Source organism: Apodemus sylvaticus, chromosome 22 (assembly GCF_947179515.1).
Source record: "Apodemus sylvaticus chromosome 22, mApoSyl1.1, whole genome shotgun sequence".
NCBI classification, from domain to species: domain Eukaryota; kingdom Metazoa; phylum Chordata; class Mammalia; order Rodentia; family Muridae; genus Apodemus; species Apodemus sylvaticus.
Window position 1 is genome coordinate 38,734,594 of NC_067493.1, and position 22,771 is coordinate 38,757,364.

At 44.0% G+C, this 22,771-nt stretch overlaps 1 protein-coding gene across 1 annotated transcript in view; it reads right to left on the reverse strand.

Annotated features, from left to right (window-relative positions):
- The window catches only part of Caln1 (calneuron 1), a 429,201-nt gene that overhangs the window by 207,382 nt on the left and 199,048 nt on the right, over nucleotides 1-22,771 (reverse strand). The window contains exon 3 of the mRNA XM_052168545.1: nucleotides 11,857-12,000. Within this exon, the coding sequence (XP_052024505.1) occupies nucleotides 11,857-12,000 (144 nt within the window). The remainder of the gene's footprint in view (nucleotides 1-11,856; nucleotides 12,001-22,771) is intronic.

Genomic DNA, 22,771 nt, shown 5'->3' on the forward strand with positions numbered 1-22,771 from the left:
AGTCTCAAATAACAGTCCATTTTTATGTTGCTGCCTCAGAAGTCCAAAGCAGAAAACATAAACTATGTTCTGAACCATAAAATGTGTCCAATTACCTCATGCCCATGAGGCTGTGTATAGTACCATGTTGAGTTGTTCATAGATAGGCTCCAGAGACACAATCACACTGGTGTCCTTCACGGCAGTCCCAAATAGTAAATATATCATCTCTACTCTCCACAGTTATTTGAGATTCATGTCTCTCCCCAGAATTGGTTAGAATGATTTTCTTTGTTTCTTTCTTTCCTTTCCAAGGGATGTTATGGTTTGAATATGAAATGTCCTCCCAGAGACTCATATGTAGAAATGCTTGGTCTCTAGTTGCTGGTGCTATTAGGAAGTGTCATGGTCAGCTGTAATTGTCACCTTCACAATTCTAGGCTTAGAATCACCTGTCTTGTCTTGATAAGATGGACTGTAGGAAACTGCTTTAAGTTAACTGGTAAGATGATCCAACTGCAGGCAACACAATCTCCTAGGCACAGCGGTCACAGAATGTCTGAACAGAGAACTCAAGTTGACCGTATGCAGGCAAAGAAGCCTGAACCCATCTGTCCTTCACTGCTCTTCACTGGGGATGTGACATGACTGGTTGTAACTTCTTGCCTTAACTTCCACACAGTGATGGACTTACAACCTGGAACTGTAAGGTAAAATAAGCTCCCTTTTCTTGGAGTACTTTACTACAGCAACAAAAGAGAAACCAAAACAATGAAGTTCTCTTCAGGAGGTGGAGACTTGATAGAAGACTTAGATCATTAGGGAATGGGTCCTTGGGAGAGCATGAAGCAGGGCACTTTCCTGTTACATCCTTTAATTCCTGTCTGCCACAATGGAAACAGCTTCCACCATATTCTCCCATGATGCTCTGCCTCACAACAGGCCTAGAAATAGGGAGCCAAGTAACCATGGGCCAAGGAGCCATGGTTCATTCTGAGGTATTTTGTCACAATTCCTGGGAAAATAAGTAATTCACCTTATGGTTCTTTGAGGTAGAACTTACAGGGCTTTGGTATCCCCCAAAATTCTTGTTTAAGGTCAAAAGATCACAAGGTATCAACTTCCAAATTTGCAATATAATCCCGAGTTAGAGTTCCACAGTTATATAAAATTTCTCCCACTCCCTGCCCCCTTTGCATTAGCAAATGTGTGTGTGTGTGTTGTGCCTGTGTGTATGTATGCATGTGTGTGTGTGTGTGTGTGTGTGTGTGCACATTGGCGGGAGTGTGCATGCGTGTGTGTGTGTGTGCTTCCTTACTGTAGATACAATATGAACAACTCCCTCAAGCTCTGAATGTTACTCCTCTGCAGTGATGGACTGGAACTTTGAACCAAAATAGGCCCTTTGTTCCTTTGTTCTTTAAATTGCCTTTTTTTGTGGGGGGAGGGGGTATTTATCACAGTAACAAGAACAGAACTGAAGGTAGATGGTCCCAGTTGAGGATACAACACTGCATTCTCCTGCCCCCTCCCCCTTTTTAAAATCTATGTCCCCAATACCATCTGGATGAAGTCTTTAGAAATGGGTGTGCATTCATTCTTTGTATATATAACACAGAAAGAAATGTGTCTAGGGAGATAAATGACTGAGGAATTGCACACACCCACTCTTGTGTAACTTTTCATGAGGATCCACGAACAATCATCTTTTTTTTTTCCCAAAATAGGGTACGAATGCTAAAGAAGCAAGTCCAACCTAATCTTGCTAGGTGAGCTGATGGGAAAACTAGCATCCCCAGAGGTCCCTGCACAATCTGTGGGCAGCTATACTGGAAGCCCCCTTCTTAACAATGATCTGCTGGTTTTATTAGCTTTGGGAGGCACCCTGTCAATCTTGTAACTTTCTGCTCTTAGTCTGTTTCATTAACTTCCTGAACCTCGCCAGTTTCCTGAGCTTTCTGAGTTCTAAGACTGTCCCTTCCCCACTCCTGGAGGGAATGTTAACAAATCAGAGGCAATACCTGCACCACCTGTGCTTGCATCTGGCCATCTTACTGCAGAGACAGGCAGGCAGGGAAACAAAGCTGCTACTGCTTTGTGAACTTTTATCCAAGGAAACTTCTTTCCTTAACCCATCAGTACCTAGTGACTGTCACAGACTATTAGGAACCTCAAGGCACCCACCCCCTAAAATATCCCTTACTTGTCAAGCTCTGGTGGAGGAGTGCAAAGCTTTCAGACACTTTCCAAAAGAATGTTGTGCTGAACCCCAAGTCTCCAGCTCTGCAAGGTACAGTTGCCATGGCAACTCCAGCTAATGAATATGTATGCAAATGAGCAAAGAATTTATTCATCATTTGACAGTTGTTCTAGCTGCTTTGCCCTTCCTGAGACTTGGAAGGCTGAAGGGTGGGGTATTTAAAAAGTATGTGTTTGGTAAAACATTGGTTAAGTGTTTGTTTTCAGAGCTCATGGGGAGGGGGGCTGTCATTCTTTCCTTTTTTGTGATACACACACACACACACACACACACACACGATTTCTCTGCATCTGTTCTAAGAATAAATAACACAAAAAGTAATGGGGCACATGTGCTTCGGAACCCTTAGGAGAAAAAATCGCAGTACATGGATGACAAGCAGTGAGCACAAATTTTGCTCCACTTATAGTTTAGGTCTTGAGCAAGGCCAGAGACTCCTGAGCTTTCCTTGCAAAGAATAACAGTCTCTGATTCTTCCTCCCTTGACTCCTCATTAAGTGACCAAGGGCATCCATGGCCTGTAAAAGCAGAAAAGGAAAAATAAAAAATAAAAGAACTCAAAGCCCAGAATGTCAGGCCCCTAGAAGGATGCTCTGACCCTCGGAGTCAGGATACTGAAAGGAAGACTGAGAGAGTGGCTCAGTAGAATAGGGCTCACCTATCATGAGACGGGGCAAGGGCTTGGGTGCAACTCCCAGCGCTGAAGGAAGAAAGAAGGAGGGAAAGAAGGAAGGAAGGAAGGAAGGAAGGAAGGAAGGAAGGAAGGAAGGAAGGAAGGAAGGAAGGAAGGAAGGAAGGGAAATAAAAATGGAGGGAGGGAAGGATGGAGAGAAGAGGATAATGGAAGAAAGAAGAGAATAAGAAAGGAGAAAAGGAATTAAGGAAGGAGGAAGGCAGAAAGGAAGGAAAGAAGGAAATGGAGGGGGAAGGAGGAAGGGAGTAAGTGACAGAGATTAGAGCAGAGAGACTTACAGAAAGGGAAGAAATACAGACTAAGGGGGAAAGAAGGAAGGAAGTAGCAAACATGAAATGAGGAAGGAGGACAGAAGGAAACTGCAAAGGAAGATGGATTTGTAATTCAATAGCAGCAGCAGCCTAGGGCTGTACTTTGAATGCTACACATGTCCCAGGCCTGCTTTCTCCACTTCTTGGTCTAACACCATGTGAAGGACACACACCTCATGTTCCCATTAGGGAATCCCACCAGTATTCACCACTATAGTGGACGGAACACTCTAACACCGTGAGTCAAAACAAATCCCTCCTCTCTTAGGTTGTTTCTGTTAAGGATTTTTGTCAGAATGACAAGGAGTACTGAGCACACATTCCAGATTTAATTGAACAGACTTTAGAAGCACAACACTGAGACTGAAGAGTCACCAACTCATTCATCTAAAACTCTAAGTCCACAATGGGGTACCATGGGACCTGACACCTGAGGCGAGCTAGGACACCAATGACTCGTAGAGGGATCTGTCAATTCACAGCTACCTGTTCCTGTGACACAGCCATGGTTCTCTTCCTCGTGATCTCAGTGGTTGACCTCAAAATTGACCCCAAAATGAATTTACCCACCATAAAAACAAGCAAATTCACACATAATGTACATCAGATAAATTGTTTTAAATTGGACAGAAATGAATGAAATTTCACCCCTCGGGCAGTGGTGAACCTAAAACAAAACAAATGTAAATAAACAAAAGCTACAAGCATATTAAGAGACAAAACAAATTCTCAAGACTCCCAGCATGAGGATGGCATAGAATTTAAAGGAGGAATATAAATCAGGAAGGAGGAAGACAAAAACTGTGTGCTTGGCTCAAAGAGAAAATTTAGAGCTGGGCAGATCACTCAGTGGGTAAGTAAGTGTGCTTGGTGTGTAAGCATGAGGATCTGAGTTCTAATCCCCTGAGCCCGTATCAAGAGTAAGGCATAGCTGTGTATGACTTTAACTTCAACATTAGGAAGTGGAGACAGATGGATCCCAAGAGCTCACTGGTCAGTCAGCCTAGCTCAAACAGTGACTTTAAAGTTTGATGACAGACTGTTTATGGAGACAATGAGGTGGCGAGCAACATGGCAAGACACCTGACATCTACACTGGGTTCTACACCCATTTGTGCACATGACACAGGCACTTACGTATGCACATGCATGCACATGAACACAGGCCTTATGTATGCACATGCATGTACAACACACACACACACATCATGTCCCAAATTCTCTTTTTAAAGGTAAATTTTTGTTTGCTAGCCACAGGAGAACAAGGAGCCATTTGGAAGAGAAAGGGTTACATTACAAAATTCTAGCGGGTGGGTGCAAGGGCCCTGGGCTGCTGGCTCTATTATTTGAGAAAACGTTCCTCCAAGCTAGTTTGACTCACTCCAGATGACCAACTTGTTTTGTTAAAATCACTAAAACTGCAGAAAGTGGTCAAAGGTGTCCTTCAAGTCTTGAAAAATACTGTGACTTTATTCTTTAGTGAAACCCACAGAAGCCACAGCAGCTACTGTGGGGCCCGAGATCTGAGAGGGGTGAATGGGGAAATTTCAAAGGCCGCAGGGACTCCAAAGAATCCATTCTCCACGTACATCTATGAAAGGATTCACCAGCCCCATGTGTGTGTGTGTGTGTGTGTGTGTGTGTGTGTATGTGTCTACCAAGCAAGCACTCTAACAATTACCGACCACCTCAGTCCTCCATCTGTATTGTCTACAGTTGCTCAGCCTGATCTGGACCTTGTGGCGCCCCTGAGTAGCTAGGGCAACTTGCCTTGTGGCGAGCTGAGGTAGTTCTCGGCATGGCTGCCTGTCAGTTCTTCACAGGATGGTTCCTAAACATTTTATCTCCCTGTCCACACTGCTGTAGCCAGACACCTGATGGAAACCAACTTCATTCAGTGTGGAAGGATTTTAGCTCACGGTTTGAAGGCAGACAGTCATGGAGGGGAAGGCGTGGCAGGAGGAGCAGGAGGCCCTTTGCTCTGAAAGCAGGGAGACGGGACTGCCTGTGCTCAGTGGATGTCATCCTTTTTTTTTTTTTTTTTGCCTCTTTTTATTCAGGTCAGGACTCCAGTCCAGAGGACAGTGCCACCCACATTCAGAGTGGGGGTGTGAGGAAGCCATTTCCCCATCAGCTATATATTCCTGGAAACGGCACTGTAGGATACAGCCAGGCTTGTGTTTCATTAATGCCCTAGGCATTTCCTGGTGTGTGCATATATGTGTGCACATGTGTGTGAAGATATGCACAGGTGTGCACATGCAGGTACTTATGTGTATACTTTGGGTAGCAGCCAGAAACCATCTACCTTGGCTGGCTTTTTAGTGTGTGTGTGTGTGTGTGTGTGTGTGTGTGTGTGTGTATCTGTCTGTCTGTCTGTCTGTCTATTTTAAGACCGGGTCTTTCCCTTTTACCTGGTACTTACCAATCTGACTAGGCTGGTTAGCCTAGGAATCTGCCTGTCTCCACCTCCCTAGTATTCATATTGCAAGTCCACGCTACCATGCCTGGCTTTTTAATGCGGCTTCTGATGATCAGACTGGATGTCCCCATGCTTGCAAAGCAAGCACTTCGTTGGCTGGGCCACTTCCTCCATTATGCACCTCAAGGCACTTTTTTTTTAAGGCAGTCAAGTTGACAATGGAAGCAATCCATCACAAGGTGAAAATGAGCACTTGAGTCCAAGGTCCAAGAAAGAACCTTTCCAGCCAAAAGCCAAAGAAAGCCCTGGGCCATGAACAGAAGCTTCGAGTTTTTGTTTAACTCTGAATAATAGTTTAGAATATACAAGACATGTGCCCATATTAGTGCATGCACACACACACATACACACACACACTCACATCAGTCTCAGTATTGACAGCCGCCTGGCTACAAACCAGGAGAGTAATTCCAGACCTTCATGCTGGTCTTCCATTCCACCCTCTGGGACTGTCTGGCTGAGCCTGTGTGGAAAACAGCCAACAACTTTCCAAATCCAAAGAGGCTACTGTTCGAAGGCGGCCAGCAAGGCACCCTGCTGCTGCCTGCGAGCCCCTGATGGAAAACATATGTGAGGATTTGGCATGCACAGACAGTCTTAGTCAGTTCCAGCGGAGGCCTCATGCTGAAGCCATGACCTCACTGTCGGGCAAACCAGCAGGCACCCCAGAAAGAGACGGTGAATGTGGGGTACAGATTTGCACCTAATCATGTCCATATCTCCTGCTGCCTCAGTTGCCAGGGTCTAGAACTAGAGAGATGCGGCCATCTTACAGCACGAGTGTGTGTGTGTGTGTGTGTGTGTGTGTGTGTGTGTGTGGCTAGAGGATAATCTCAGCTGTTGCTCAAATACCATCCATCCTATCTAATTTTTTTTAACCAGCATTTCTCACTGTAATTCATCCCTATAGGCTGGGCTGACTGGCCAGTGAACCCCAGGAATCCACTTGTCTCTGTGTTCCCAGCCCTGGGATTTCAACCATGCACCCCTATATTTTTTGTTTGTTTGTTTTTAATGGGTTCTAGGGACCGGACTCAGGTGTTCATGCTTGCACAATAATTAGTTTTCCTTACTTATCTCTCCTCATCCCAGCCCCTTTAAAAGTTCAATTTTTAACTAAAATGCAAGACATTAATAAGCCAGGACCAATCCGTGATTATCGTGCAAAAATAAATGGCACTATATGTTAGGCAAGCCCATTACTAACATCAGCATCTCTGTCTGTCATGTATATTTATATGTATATGCATATGCAGTATGTAGATGTTGTATGGGTGTATGGGTATATGTGTATGTATATGTTCATGTGTATATGCATCACCCCTGTAAAAAAATATCTGCCATCCGACATGTTCCACCTCAAAGAGCTACTTAATTAGAGCCAACCTAGGGCCAAATTGCTATGGTGAATACCCAGGTCCAGAAGTGAGGAAAGGAAAATATAACTACGTTCTAATTTCTTACAAACGAGCTCAAAGGACCTCGTTAAGAGAACAGTCAATCCAACCATCCCCAGAACTTGGCAGCCCAGAAACCTCCTGTCCCAGTCTTAGTAATAAGATGCCTACAGACACACACTTCCCTCTCCAACCAGGCTTTAAAAAAAAAAAAAACTACTCTTTTCACATTTACTCAGTATTTTCATACAGTTAGTAGTAAATTCATTTAGACCACACAAATTCAACTTTTAAGGAAGCCATTCCTTTAATAAAAAAATGTAGTTACCTGTACAAGATCAAGCCAACAACATAGGCTAACAATCCCACAAGCAGCTTTGATTGGACTTGGCATGAGGAGGAGGAGGAGGAGGAGGAGGAGGAGGAGGAGGAGGAGGAGGAGGAAGAGAAAGAAGAGGAGGAAGAGAAAGAAGAGAGGAAATGAAGGGAGGAGGGTGACTCTTGGGGCTTCCTGGGAGGAATGGGAGGTAGTAGTTGGGTATGTATAATCAAGATGTATTGTTTAAATGTATGAATTGTCAAAGAATAAATAAGACACTTGGTTAAAGTAATAATGATTAAAGAAGGGGCTGGAAAGACAGCTTGGTAGTTAAGTGAACTTGTTGCTTTTGCAGAGGACCTGGGGTTCAATTTCCAGCACCCAAATGGTGCTAGTCCACTAGTCCAGTGGACTAGGCGCTCTCTTTCAACCTTTATGGGCATCAGCACACACACATGCACAGGTACACATATTCACATACATAAAAATGAAATCAACTTTTAAAGGTAAATCAGAATAGGCTGGGTGTGATGGTACACACTTGAGAGACTAACGCAGAAAGATTGCAAGTTCTAGAGCAGCCTGGATTACACAGTGAGTTCCAGGATAGCCTGAGATTCAGAGCAAGATTCTGTCTCCAAAAATACCAGAGCTCAGAATTTTATAAAATCAAATCAAATCAAATCAAATCAAATCAAAAGCATTTTTTTTACCTGCTCAGTCTCTGTGAAATACCTGGTGAGTTGTCTTTGGTTAAACAAACTGATAGAAACTCTCTAAATATTTGTCACTGTGTTCTGCCAGTAGAATTCAGATGATTATGACAAATTGCAAGCAAATTGGTGGAAGTTAAGAATCTCTTATACAGCAGATGGAGCAAATACCTGAGCCCGTCTTCCTGAGTTCCTTGAAGAACGTCCTCACCTAAGGTCCTATAAGGTTCCAGTCCTTATGCAGCCAGATGGGATCTTCAGCATCATGAAAATTCTCCATGCACTGGAGTCTAGCACTGAATGCAATATCAGCCCCTTTTGTGTGATGATTAATCTTGGTTATCAACTTTATAGAATCTAGAGCAGTAGTTCTCAACCTTCCCAATGCTCTGTGCCTTTAATACAGCCCCTCGTGCTGTGGTGACCCCCCCCCCCAACCATGACATTATTTTTATTGCTGCTTCCTAACTCTAATTTTGCTACTGCTGGGAATTGTAATGCAAATATCTGATATGCAGGATGTATTTTCGTTGTTACAAATTGACCCAAAGGGGTCACAATGCACAGGTTGAAAAACTGCTAATCTAGAATCATCTAGCATACACACTGCTGGGTTTGTCTAAGAGGTAGACATATCCAAAATGTAGATGGGGTCCTGAACAGAAAGGGGGAGAGAGAGAGAGAGAGAGGGAGAGAGAGAGAGAGAGAGAGAGAGAGAGAGAGAGAGAGAGAGAGAGAGAGAGAGAGAGAGATACAGATATGGAGATGGAGATGGAGAGGGGAGGGGGAGGGGAGGGGGAGGGGAAGGAGAGGGGGGAAAGCAGGAGGGAGAGGGAGAGGAAAAGAGAGAATTGAGTACCAGCATACATCTCTCTTCTTCCTCCCTGTGGATACAACATGACCAGCTGCCTCATGCCACTTTCTGCATGTGGATATGTGCACATGAGTTATAAGTGGTTATGAGCTACCCAGTGTGGGTGTTGGGAACCAAACTCAGGTCCTCTGTAAGAGCAGCAAACATTCTTGACTGCTGAGCCATCTTTCTAGCCTCAAGAAATATTAAACTAAGAATCAACAACAAGGTTTATAGACCTTCCCAGATTTATAAACAATGGGAGTTTTCAACCGTTTTTATTAAGACAGCTTCGTTGCTGTGTCCTCTGTATCCCCCTGACTCGGGAAGCTGAGATATAGCCATCGCCAGGAGCTTGGAGCCCACCAGGAATACAAGGTGAGACCCTACCTCCAGAAAAAAAAATTAAAATTAAATAAAAGTTTTAAGTAGGAAACTGTCCTTCTGGGCCCCTCTGAAAGGAGGATGGGAGGGAATGGAAGAAAGGTGTTACTGTAAGCACTTTGCCCTGGCGCTTCAGAACTACAATAGAAAGTGTGCCAGCCTGCAGCGGCACAGTGAGTCACCATCTATCAGAGACTGCTCAGACAATGCCTGCCTCCAATAGAGCAGCTCTGCACTGAAGTGGCAAAATAAAAATCACCATCCACAGCCGCACTTCATTCACCATATGGTCTCCATTGTCACTGTCCTCTCTAACACATCTTGCAGAGAAGCGGGAGAAAGCTAAACTGAAAACTGGCGCATAGACCAAACAAGTAGTCCATTACCAGATTGTTCTGGTTTCCTTTATGTTGCTGTGCTTAAAAACAAAAACAAACCCCTCTGACCAAAAACAATTCAGGGAAAGAAAGGGTGATTTCATCTTCCAGTACCAGGTCATAGTCCATCATTGCGGAAAATCAGGAAAGACCCCAAAATAGGAACATGAGATCAGGTGGATTAGTTGCTGTGATAATATATCATAAACAAAAGTGAGCTACGAAAGAATTTGTTTTGGTTTATGGTTTAAAGGGATAAGAGCCCACCATGGTGGGAAGATATGACAGCAGACAGGCATAGTACGGGGGCAGGAAGTTTATCGATTACATCTTAAACTGCAAAAACATGAATCAGAGTGAACTGGAAATAGGGGGAGACTATAAACTTTCAAAGCTGGTCCCCAGTGATGTACTTCTTCCAACAAGGCTCCACCACCTCCTAAAGGCTCCATAACTTCCCCAAACAGACCCACCTACTGGGAAGCAAGTGTTTAAATACATGAGCCTAGGTAGAACATTTCTCATCTGAAGCACCACAGCAGGATAGCTTAATGTTCCACAAAGCAGGCCATGACTCTGCAATCATCTTACCTTAGCCTCCAAATAGCTGAGATGACAGACCTATACCGACAGGCCTGGCTGTAATAGTTGTTAGCTTATTTGGTTTACTATACTGTTCTGTAGCTATTTCCTCCTAACTAAAATACTACATTCTGGAGGAAGGCTCTTAAGAGCCAAGAAGTAAATAAAACTTACAAGTCTCAGGAGGTTCCTGAATCTCACAAGACTTACAAGGCACCTCCCCAATATTATATAAGCAGTAGCGAGTGCTGGGGAAAGGAAAGTCTCCTACCAGCTTTACTCCCTGCAAGTCGGGGCAAGAGCTAAGCTCCAGGGATACAGCTGTGTTTTGGTGACTGTGAGGACAGCTTGGTCACTAAAGTACTTGCCTTGCAACAAAGAGGACCAGAATGCAGATCACCACAATGAAAGTTTTTAAAAAATTAAAGCTGCAGGCATAGAAGGAGTGAAGATGAGAGGATCCCGTAGAGAATGGTCGCCAGTGGGTGAATGATGAGCCCCTTATTAAAGACCCTTTCTCAAGAATTAAAGGTAGGTGGAGTCTAAAGAATGAGACTCAAGATTGACCTCTGACCCTCTGACTTCTACATGCACATGCTCAGATGTGCTCACTTATCCACATATGTAAACCCACATATACATGCATACAAACACATACAAGGTGCTTTCAAAATGGGATGTAGGGGCCAGAGAGGTGGCTCAGTGGTTAAGTGCTTGCCCCAAAGCATGATGACCAGAGTTTGAATCCCCAGAACCTATATAATGTATGTGTGGGTGTTGCAGTCTGTAATCCTAGACTCAGAAGGTAGAGACTGGATTCCCACTGCAAGTGGCTAGTTAGAGTAGGTATATTAGGAACTCAGGCTTTGATTCAGAGATCTTGCTTAAGTGAATGAGATAGAAGAGCCATTAAAGATGATTCTAAACATCAACTTGAGGCCTCCACACACATGCAAATCCATACACAGAACTAACATATACCTACACGCATACCACATATGCATGAAAATTAAAAAATCAGATTTATATTACTTCTAAATTTCTGTATATGTGTGTGCACATACATGTGAATGTGTCCACATCAGTATATCTTCTACAGAGGTTGGAGATGTCAGATCCCCCTGGGGTAGGTGTTATAGATGGTTGTGAGCCACCCAACATGGGTGCTCACGTCTGAGCAGAAGAAGGGCACGGGTTCTTAACCACTGTGCTCTCCAGCCCTGAAAATGGGAAAAGAAATGAAATAAAATAGAAGAGAAAGGAAAGGGGAGGGGTTGAGCTGCTCCACCAACCCAACTGGCTTCATGCATTCTCATAACTGTCCCCAAACCATCCCTGCTGGCTTCTGGAGCTCACGCAGTCCTGTTGAGCAAGCCCAGATCAAGTTTGAGTTTCTATTTGTAACATGTAACCCGAGGCAGGGAGCAGAGTGTGAGACTCATATAAATCCCAGACCCAGTGAATGAGGTGGGAGGCCCAGCCTGGCAGGGCTAGGCAGGTCTCACCGTCCATGTCCAAACGCTGCATGATGATAGCCAGCTCCACTTCACTCGGCATGTATCCCAAGGAGCGCATGGCCATGCCCAGCTCCTGCTTGGAGATGAAGCCGTTCCCATCTCTGTCCAGAACACGGAAGGCTTCTCGGATTTCTGTAAGTAAAGAGCAGAGAGGCCACAGGTCACATGGCTGCTTCCTTGCATTCCAACCAGGGGTGACTGACTGATGGGTTGCTTCTTGCCGTACCAGTAGGAAGCTCACTCACTGCCTTTCTTGTTGCTATGACTAAACACACATTACGAAACAAGTTAAGAAAGAAAGTGTAGCTATGAGGATCAGAGTGCTGGCACAGCATGCGTGAAGCCATGGGGCTCCATCGCCAGCACTGCATACACCAGGCATGGTGATGCTGGGTTGTAATCGCAGTCCTCGGAAGGAAGGAGGAGGTAGGAGGGTAAGAAATTCAAGGCTATCCTAGTGTACATAGCCAGGTAGAGACCAGGCTGAGCTATACACAACCCTGCCTCAAAATAATAGACAGATAATAACTAGACAAAGTAAGAAATCGACCAATAGATAAAGTGGAGAAATGAGAAAAGGAAGCCAGACTCGACGTCTGGCCTGTAAATGTGTGTACCCACACACACATGTACACACACAAAAATAATTATAAAATAAAACAAGAAAAGAAAGAGATGAGGAAGAGAGAAGTGGCCAAGGAAAAGAAAGGAGGAGAGAGGCGTGGGAGAGAAAAAGAAAAACTCAAGGTAGGTCTCCCTCCCTGTGCACTGCAGTTGGCAAGGTCAGGCAGGGATCCCAGCAGAAAACCATTTCGGAGTAAGAGGGGGAGGGGCTGAGTGAGCTTTGTAGACAGGACCAGGTCAGGGGAAAGTGTGTGAGTCCCCCTGCTGTTGCTGGCGACATGCTGTGTTTAATAATCCCAGAGGACAGAAGGTGACCATCCTGCCTTTTCTATTTCCTCCCTCTGATCTGCAGTTGTTTTTTGACTATAAACAGTTTTGCTGCAGCTCAACTCGAATGTCAAAGAGGTTCTTAAGAACTTTAATCACTGTCTCCCTGGGCTGGAAAAGAACTTGGTTCTCCTAGCACTAAGGCTCATTTTGCATAGCAGGAAGTCTCCCAGTTGGAGTGTGTGTGTGTGTGTGTGTTGTGTTGTGTTGTTTGTTTGTTGTTTGTTGTTTGTTTGTTTAGTTTTTTTTTTTTTTTTTTTTGACTCTGGCCTGAACCTACAGCCTCTCTTGCAGAGCCTCCACTGCCAGCAGTCCTAGCTGGAGTGAACCTTCTTTTTTTTTTCATGTCAACCTTGTGAAGCATGAGGAATTTGAGATCACAGTTTCAAGGGGTACATCCTGTGTATCAGGAGGAGCCTGGACCTGCAGCGGCTTGGAGCTCCTCCAATGAATCCAGTGCTGGGAGAATGCAGAGATGGTCTCGGAGGTGAGAGGGCTGGGCCGTCAGCTTCCCCCAAAATACATAACTCAGTTCTTCATCAAGGCAGTGCAATACTCTGCTGTAGTACCCGTCCTACATTTCCTTTATCATGTGTAGAAGAAGCTCATAAAAACTGGGTCAGTTTTGGACTCTTGTGACTAGAATAACAACTAGCATGCCTGTGTAGGTTTCTCTGTAGTATAGAAACTTAGATTTGTATGCCTTTGGGCAAATACCCAGGAGTGATACTGCTATGTCAAAAGGTAAATTATGAATATGTGGGGTGGGAGAAAATATGTATATGGGTGCAGGTGCCATAGGAGGCCAAAGGGGACAACTGATCTTTTTAAACTGGGACTACAGGCAGCTGTGGGTTGTCTAATGTGGGCACTGGGGTTTGGAGTTAGGTCCTGGAGAGGAACACTGTTCTCAGCCACTGAGCCATCTCCCCAGCCATTGTCTTTCATCTGCAGAGGACCTTCCATATGGATGTCTGCAGTGGCTGCAACAGTTTCTACTTCCACAAAGCCACCCCCCTCCCATAAGCATGCTAGTATTTGATTTGGGGACCACCCAGATCATTCATCCAAGACAATCTCTATATCAAGACCCTTAAGGCAACCACACCAAGGAATCCTTTCTGAGGAAGCATTTGGAATTCCAAGGGATTGGGACTTGGCATCCCTAAGGGCTGTTTTGGGGTTGATTGTACTCTTTCATCCTAAGCTTCCTCTGCAGACAACTTCCTTTCCTTGCTAAAGTCATATCCAGCCTTTGCGCACCCCCCCCCAATCTTATTTCATTTCTGTCACTGTCATAAAACACTCTGACCAAGAAGAATATAAGACAGAGAGGGATTGTTCAGAGTCATTGCTCCAGGTCAACAACCATCTTTGCAGTCCAACATCTGAACTTGTCCATTGTCAAGGGCAGAGAGAAACAAATGCACCAGTGTTACCTGTTTACTGGCTATGCTCAGCAGGCTTTCTTCAGACTTACATAGCTCAGGGTTCAGTCCAGGACTTGCTGTCATCCACAACCAGCAGTATCTTCCCACATCAATTAACAATCAAGACAATCCCACGCAAACATGCTCTCACCAGCCAACTTAATCGAGATAACTCCTCACTCTTTCCAAATGATCCCACTGTATAGAAGTTATACAATGTTAGGTTAAAACCTAGTAGCATACTTAGATTCCTGAACAATGTCTTTGCTGGCCACAGTGCTGCCTGTCTCTCAATTGGCTAACTCTTCAGGAAGCCATTTACCCATTTCACAGGACATGCAGCATGTCCCAGCACTGTATGGGGGCAAAACCATGGGAGAATGGCGGAGCTTTGCTGGCTACCAGTCTATCTGCAAGTTCAAGGAGGGATCCAGTCTCAAGAGAATGAGGAAAGAGGTATAGAGCAGGACACCAACCAAAGTTCTCTGTCCTCTATGTATAGGCATGCACACCAGCATGCATGGCATGCGCGTGTGCATACACACACACACACACACACACATATACACACACCATCTCTATGTGTTCCTCACTCATACTAAAGGGGGCACTAGACAGAGAACTAGCAGACTAATTACTGCAAATGCATCAGTCTCAATACATTAGGACTAAAAAGGCTAGGAGAGATGGCTCAGTGGTTAAAAGCACTGGCTGTTCCTGTGGAGGACCCGGGTTCAAGTCCCAGTATCCATGTGGCAGCTTACAGCTGTGTGTAATTCCAGTTCCAAGAGATCTGATACTTTCTTTTGGCCTCCACTAAGCATAAAGGGATACACAGATACACATGCAAGCACAGGACCATACACATGAAATAAAACTAATTAAGATTAAATGGAAATAAAAAATAATTATGGAGCTGAAAAAGATGGTTCTACAGTTAAAGAATGCTTGCTGTTCTTGCAAAGAACCCACATACAACTTCCAGCATCTATAGCTCTAGCTCCAGGGCATCCACCATCTTCCCCTGCCCCCCCCCAGGGCTCCTGTACTCATGTATACACACTCAATCATAGACACACAGGCATATACATTAATTAAAGATAAACCTTAAAAAATAAGAATTATGTATTACCAGTATTTTTTTTTACCAGTTATTAATACTAGCTTATCATGTGGAATGCTTTCTGCAAACACATGTGGGTCCAGAAGAGAGAAAGGCCAGTCTGAGAACGAGAGCAAGGACTCAGGCTCCTAGCCAGGTTTAGTAGCTAATTATGTTGGCAGCCAAAACTAGAGGTCTCAATTTGCTCCTGTGTAAAATGAGCTGGGTTGGCTATGAGGCTCCCTCAGCTCCTCCCGGCCCTCCCTTCTGTGGATCCATGAACATCATTAAAGACTTTGAAAGAATAGGAAGCCTGTGTTCTCTTACATACCTTATTAATCTGCCCCTTCTCCAGCTTCTTCTTCCATGGATAGAATAAAAACAAGTTTCAGTCAAACCCAAATTCTTTGTCTACATTTGTAGTCTATTCCCATCAGCACAATACACCCAAGTTCCTCGAGTTCTCTTATCCACTCTCAGATAGCCTGAAAATACTTGCTCACAGCAGAGAGCACTGTAGAATGTCAGAGCCACATGCAGCCTGACTCCAGACTCTGGAGATGACAGGGTGCACAGGCATGATGTTCTGAAGTGTTTTTAAGATGCCTGGTCCAGATCCCAGCATTACTCTCCCCATCTGAAAAGTGGGTATTCTAGTTTGTTGTTGTTGTTGTTGTTGTTGTTGCTACTGTGATAAAACACTTAGATCCAAAGTGTTTAGGAGAGGAAAGGGTTAATTAGTTTACAATTTCAGGTCACAGTCCATCATCACTAAGGAAAGTTAGAGCAGAAATGCAAACAGGAAGTTGAAGAAGAAGCCACGAAGGAACGTTGCTTGCTGGCTCACTCTCTGGATTATGCTTATCTAGTTTTTTGGTACACATTCCAGGACCACCACCTAGGGAATAGTGTCATCCCACAGTGGGCCAAACACTCCTACATCAATTAGCAATCAAGGCAGTATCCCACAGATGTGACCACACAGGCCAATCCGATCTAGGCAACTCTTCTGTTGAGACATCTTAACCAAATGACTCTAAACTGTGTTAAAACTAACTAGGACAGTGGGATACCCATAATCTCTTTTCAGCCTTGGTAGTGGCATTTTTAACTTGGTGATAGAATAGACCATAGAACAGAAGAACATGTGATAAACGTCAGGGCTCATGACAGCCACTGTGGCTAGTCAGTTGCCCATTGAATCTTTCTCTGGTCTACTTTCCCCCAAGGTATCAAACCATTCTCAATTACGAACACTCTTTGAGGCTTCTGATAGCACCAAACATGGTAGCTTCCTTCTGTGGTGGTTAATATGGTCAACTTGATCTAAAACCACCTAGAAAATACATCCCTGGGCTTGCCTTCAGAGTGTGTTTAGATCAATTTAATTGAAGTAATAATAACTGTACACTGTGGGTGGAACCATCCCATAGGCTGGGGTCCTGGACCAAATGAGAAAGGAGACAGTGAACTGAGTACCAACACCCATCTCTTTCTGCTTCCTGACTCTGGATACAACAAGACCAGCTGCCTGACACTCCTGCCACCACGCCTTTCCCACCATGACATACTATATGATCAAAATGTGGTCAAAAATAAATCTTGCCTTCCTCAAGTTTCCTTTTATCCTATATTTTGTCACAACAGTAAAAAAAAAAGTACCTAGTACACTTTTCTTATTAGTAAGTTTTATCATCAGCATGATCAACAGATAGAAACAGCTCTCCATTTCACTGGATTCCATCCATGATCACTTGGACTCATGCATTTGGGCAAAAGTAAATAAAATATGAAGGTAAATAAAAATAAATCATGGTGGCGGGAGTGTGTGACAGAGGAGAGCTTGTCACTTCTCAGCTAACCTGGAAGCAGAACCCTAGTATACCCACTAGGATCCCAGGCCCGACTCCCTGCCCCCAATGACCTACATCTCCTAACTAGGTCTTACTTCCTAAAGTTTCCAGAACATCCCCGAATAGCATCGCCATCTGGGGGTACATTTCATATTTATGATTCTGTCTGTTACAGAGCCCCACAGTGTTCCCGTAGACTCTCTCCATGCCCCAGATATCACTATGAACTTCAGCCTGGATCCTTACACTGATCTGACAAGAGTACCCTGGTGAGGAATGGTTCTGTGGCCAGAGGTCAGTAGGTCAATGCTGTCCTTTTTGGATACTATAATCATCTTGGCAGGAGAGGCGTATTCTAAAGAAACACTGTACCTCTTCTTTGGGCAACCAGATTATTGGAATAATGGACTTTCTCCAAGAGTCTCATGCTGGGGAAAGAAAAGACTGGGACACTGGTGCCAGGCATTTCTGACTACCAATCAGACCACATTGCAAGAGAGACTAAAACCTGGAAAATGAGAGGTCAGCAGTAGCTTGGATGTCACCTTGCCATATGCATACACCCTGCCCTTCATTCAAATCTAAACCTCATGTCACAACTTTAAAGATGAACCTGCAGATTCATTGGATCTCTTCAAAACCTCTTCCCAGTAAGGCCATTTTATTTAGAAATCTCACTTTTCTGTTTGTCACTGTTAATGGCATGTTTAATTAGACTGTTGACTAGACCTGGCTTGTGAGGCAGACTGTCAGGATGCAGGCACTGACAATCTATGGGTACAACTGCATAAAATAGTTGTTTCTGGCTCCTAACTGACAAAAGTGTGGTGAGTGTCCATTGCGTCTCTGTGCTTGTATATCTTGTATATGTCGTGTGCATCGTACACATGTACCTATGGGAGTATCCAACAACTTCACTTTGTTTCAAAGGAGCCGAGAAATGGGGAAGAAAAGAGAATTCAAAGCTACCACTCCATCTCAGAGCTCCTAGAAATCCAATCTTTGCAGGATAAAGCAAGCCAGACTGGAAGAGACAGGTAATGTGTGCCTCTTTTTATTCCTATTAGCAGAACATGGTATGGAATGATCTCATAAAACCAGCAGAGACACTGGAGCAGACAGGACCCCTTTGTGTCTGGCTCACAGCACCAGTGGGCTCTGCCTCTGCTTTTCCATCCATGCCAAGTGGGGATCATAGCTCCAGCATTTGGGAATAAGCCACGAGCATGTACTCTTTAGTGGTAGTTTTTTTCTCTTTGGTTGTGGCGGTAAGTAAGCCTGCATGTACGTGTATGTATGCATGTATGTGTATGTATATGTGCACATATGTGTGTGCATGTTCATGTGCATGTGTTGTAAGGGGTTGGGGTTGCTTGTGTCTCAGAGTTAGGTAAACATGCTTTGCTTGCATCTGTTTGCCTGATTCCTTTCCCCTTCTAGTCTTGTATGCATAATTGGGCTCCAGGACACCTTCATAAGCTGCAGAAGCAATGCCTATGATGGCAGTAGGGGACTGTTCTTGCTTCATTTCTGTGGCTGTCATAAAAAAAAAATACCCTCCAAAAAGCAATTTAGAGGAGACAAGGTTTGTTTTAGCTTACAATTCTGGGCAATAGCCCATGACTGCAAGGAGGTCACAGCAGCAGGACCTTGAAGCACCAGTAGCATCACATCCACAGTCAAAATTCTGTCTTCTTATTCTTAACGCCATCTCTACCTTTACACAGCTCAGGACCCAAACCTAGGGAATGACACTGCCCACAGTGGTCACTTCTTCACATATCAGTTAACTACCAAGACAATGCCCCACGGACCTACTCCCACAGTCCAACCCTATGTAGGCAATCTTTCATGAGACTCTCTTGCCAGATTGCCCAGATGTTTCTAGGTAGTATCAAGTTGATAGTTAGAAGTAACCATCACAGAAAAAGATGGGGCACTTTATGTTTATGCTGTATCACTAAGAACACATTTGTACTTTGTGTTGTAGAAAGGAATCTGCATGTGGACACTGTAAGGAGCCCAGCACATATACACTGCTAACCATTTTACCACTGAAAAAACTTTGTATTGATTCTTTGTGCATTTGTGAATGCACCCTAATCCCACTCATTTCCCTGTCCCTCCATATCTGCCTTCCACCCTTGAAACCTCCCCATAAATGAAAATTAAAACTAAAACGATAAATTAATTTTAAAAAATTATTGTCACAGAAGCTTCTTCAGTGGGTCATGGTATACACTTTTGTCCAACGAGCTTTACTTACAAATGTTCACTGCAATTAGTCATTGGTGTGGTTTGAGGCCTCTGGCTTCTGCTACATTATCAATACTGAATCCTCACCTGGACTCCTCTACGATATCCCGTTGTTGCCCTGTGTCATAGAGATCCTGCATAATCTGGCCCCTTCAAGCTCTCCAGCAGTTCATAGATGAGGTAGTTGCTATAGTGGACCAACTCAAAGCCCTGGATCTGGACCTGGGTAGTAGCTGAGATGATCATCCTGTCAGGTCTCTTACATCCACACCACCAGGGCCAGTTCTCCAGTACTACCCCAGCAAGCTCATTCAATGCCACAGCAGGCAAGGCATGGGGCCAACTTTCATGTGCTCATGCTCTTAGGGATCAGCTCACTGATGCCCACCCGCATCATCTCTGTCACCCGGGCCAAGCAAGGGACAGAGTCTGCTAGTCACTTTTAATCTATTCAGTTTCAAGGGAAATGCAAGACTCAGTAGCCTTGGTATTTGCCAAGTCCCTGTTACACACAGAGAGGGGATAGCAAGGAAAAAGCATCCCTCCCCAGAAAACACGAATCCCAGAGCAAGATGATCAGATAAGACCACAGGCCAAAGACTAAACTTTGGAATGACTTGCTGATATTGTGTTAATTGTCAACTTGATGCAATCTAGAATCACCTGGGCACAGATTCTCAGCATGGGATTGTCTAGATCAAGTTGGCCAAGACTCACGTCAATAGAAGATTCTCCTGATTGTTAACTGATATGAGAAGACCCAGCCTGAAAGTGGGCAGCATCATCCCCTGGTTTTGGATCCTGGACTCTATGTAAGAGTAGAGAAAGCCGGCTGTGTGGGAAAGCATTCATACACTCATCTCTCTCTCTCTCTCTCTCTCTCTCTCTCTCTCTCTCTCTCTCTCTCTCTCTCTTTCTCTCTCTCTCTCTCTGCTTGTCATTGTGAGTGTGACAAGCTGTTTTAAGATCCTGCATTGACTTCCCCACCATGATGGACTGTAACCTGGCATTGTGAGCTAGAATAAACCACTTTCCTCTTAAGTCACTTTTACCAGGGTGTTATCAGCAGACATGATCATGAAAAACTACCTCTGAATCCACTCCCTATATAAACTGCTATCGATGAGATGGATCACAGGTCTTTCAGGGTGGTAATCCTCTGTCTTTTCAGGTTCCTGGATCTCTGAATAAAGTTCATCTTACAGTTTTCACTTCTTGTCTCTGCTCATTGGATCCTTGAAGTGTCAGGCAACACCCACTCAATTCCAGTTTCAATACCATGCTGTCCCACTGGCTCATGGAATATGAAAGGAGCCATGCAAAGACGCATTTCCTGGGAGAAGGAATACAATCCCCGTCTGTGGAATTGTCCTGAAGTCAAGTCTGCCTTCCCATAGGAATCTAGCTGGGCTTCTCTTCTTTTTTATATATATATATATTATAATAAATATATATTATTATATAATATAATAATAATATATTATTTTCTATATTCTTTGTTTACAATCCAAAAGCTTTCCCCTTCCCCAGTTCCCCCCTCCCTATATGTCCCATAAGTCCTCTTCTCTCCATCCATCTTTAGAGCAATGTTCACAGTCTTGAGCCCAAAGGACCTTGGATAAAAAGTATCTTGCTGTACAGCCAAAGAGACCAACTTCTTGTTTTGCAATAATTCTTTTTTCCCTTAAATTTATCTTGTTTTTGGAGGGGGGGGTGTTTATGAGGTGCCTCCTCTTTCTGAGGATTTATTGAGAATCAATGGTGACTTAAAGGAGGAGCTTAAAGAGCACCACCCCTCTCTGAAGATTTATAGATAGCTTACAGCAGTTAGAGCAATCATAAGGTTCTGCTCTTTTAGGGATTTATAGACAGCTAATAGTTGCTGGAGGAGGGAGAGAATATAACCAGTTACAACGCCTGTGTTCTAGTAAACAACCCCATCCAACCATTGCTCTATGAGCAACTTTTATGAAACTCACTGGATCACACATTACAAGAAGGTATTAGGAAGGTATTGGTAAGAGGAAGCAGTCAGAGCAGGATGAAAAGGGTAATGTGGAGTAAACAGGACCAAATGCATTAGACACGTGTGTGGAGCTGTCTCAATGAGATCTACTGGTGTGTATAATTCATGTATGCTAAGAAAATATTTTAAAATGACCCATGGCCAGCACTGAGACCTATTATATCCAGATTCAGCATCCTGGCAAAATCCTGCCTCAAATCAAGGAGGTCTTTGTAAAGATGTAGCCAGCTGAGGCAGAGACAAGGACAAAGGTCCACCTATCACAGGGAAGACAGGCTCAGAGGAGGGTCAGACAGCAGCCATCAGGAAGGCTACTGCAAACTCCCTGAGTCTGAGGAAATCAGATGCCATTTACAGCACCAATGTGCGACTTCAAGTTAGTAGGGAAGAACAACCAATTTCCTGGCTTGATTCCCGTGGGATGTAAAAAAAAAAAAAAAAAAAAAAAAAAAAAAAAAAAAAAAAAAAAAATCTACTCATTTTCTGAATCCTTAGGGAGAATGTGAGGTTTCATGTATGTAGTGTTGAAGTGGTTGTTTATATGTTCTTGTGTGCATGTGTGTGGTGTGGGTGTATATGTATGAATGAGAATACACGTGTGTGTGTGTGTGTGTGTGTGTGTGTGTGTGTGTGTGTGTGTGCCAAAAGTCAATGTCAGATATTTTCTTTAGTTGCATCCCCCTTTGGTTTTGTCAGACAGGGTCTCTCACCAAACCTGGGGCTCAGTGTCTTGGCTAGACAGGCTTGACAGTGATTGACCTGGATTCACTTGCCTCTGTCTCCATCCATAGGTGAGATTACAGATGCCATGGACCCGGAATTTTATGTTGGGCTCAGGGATCTGAACTCTTGTTCTCATGCCTGCCTGGCAAGCATTTTATCAACTAATCCAATCTCCTCAACCCTAAATGTAGGTTTTCCCTGAGTGAAATGAGGGATTGGAATAATGTATTTTGTGGATACACATCATTGAAAAATTGCAAAATTACATCCGGTTCCTCTATGAGATAAGTAGGACCCAGAAAATGCAAGATACAGATGTACAAGTTGTTATTCAGAGGAAACAGAAAGGCAGGGATGATTTGTGGGTCAGGAGAGATGCCTCACTGATTAAGAGTATGTACTGTCTTTATAGAGAATCTAAGTTTGGGTCTCACTGCCCATGTTAGGTAGCTAACAACCTCATATAACTTCAGGGGATATCCATCACCCTCTTCTGGCCTCTGCAGACACTTCACTCACATACACATACCTACACATATACACATAAATGTACACATATGTT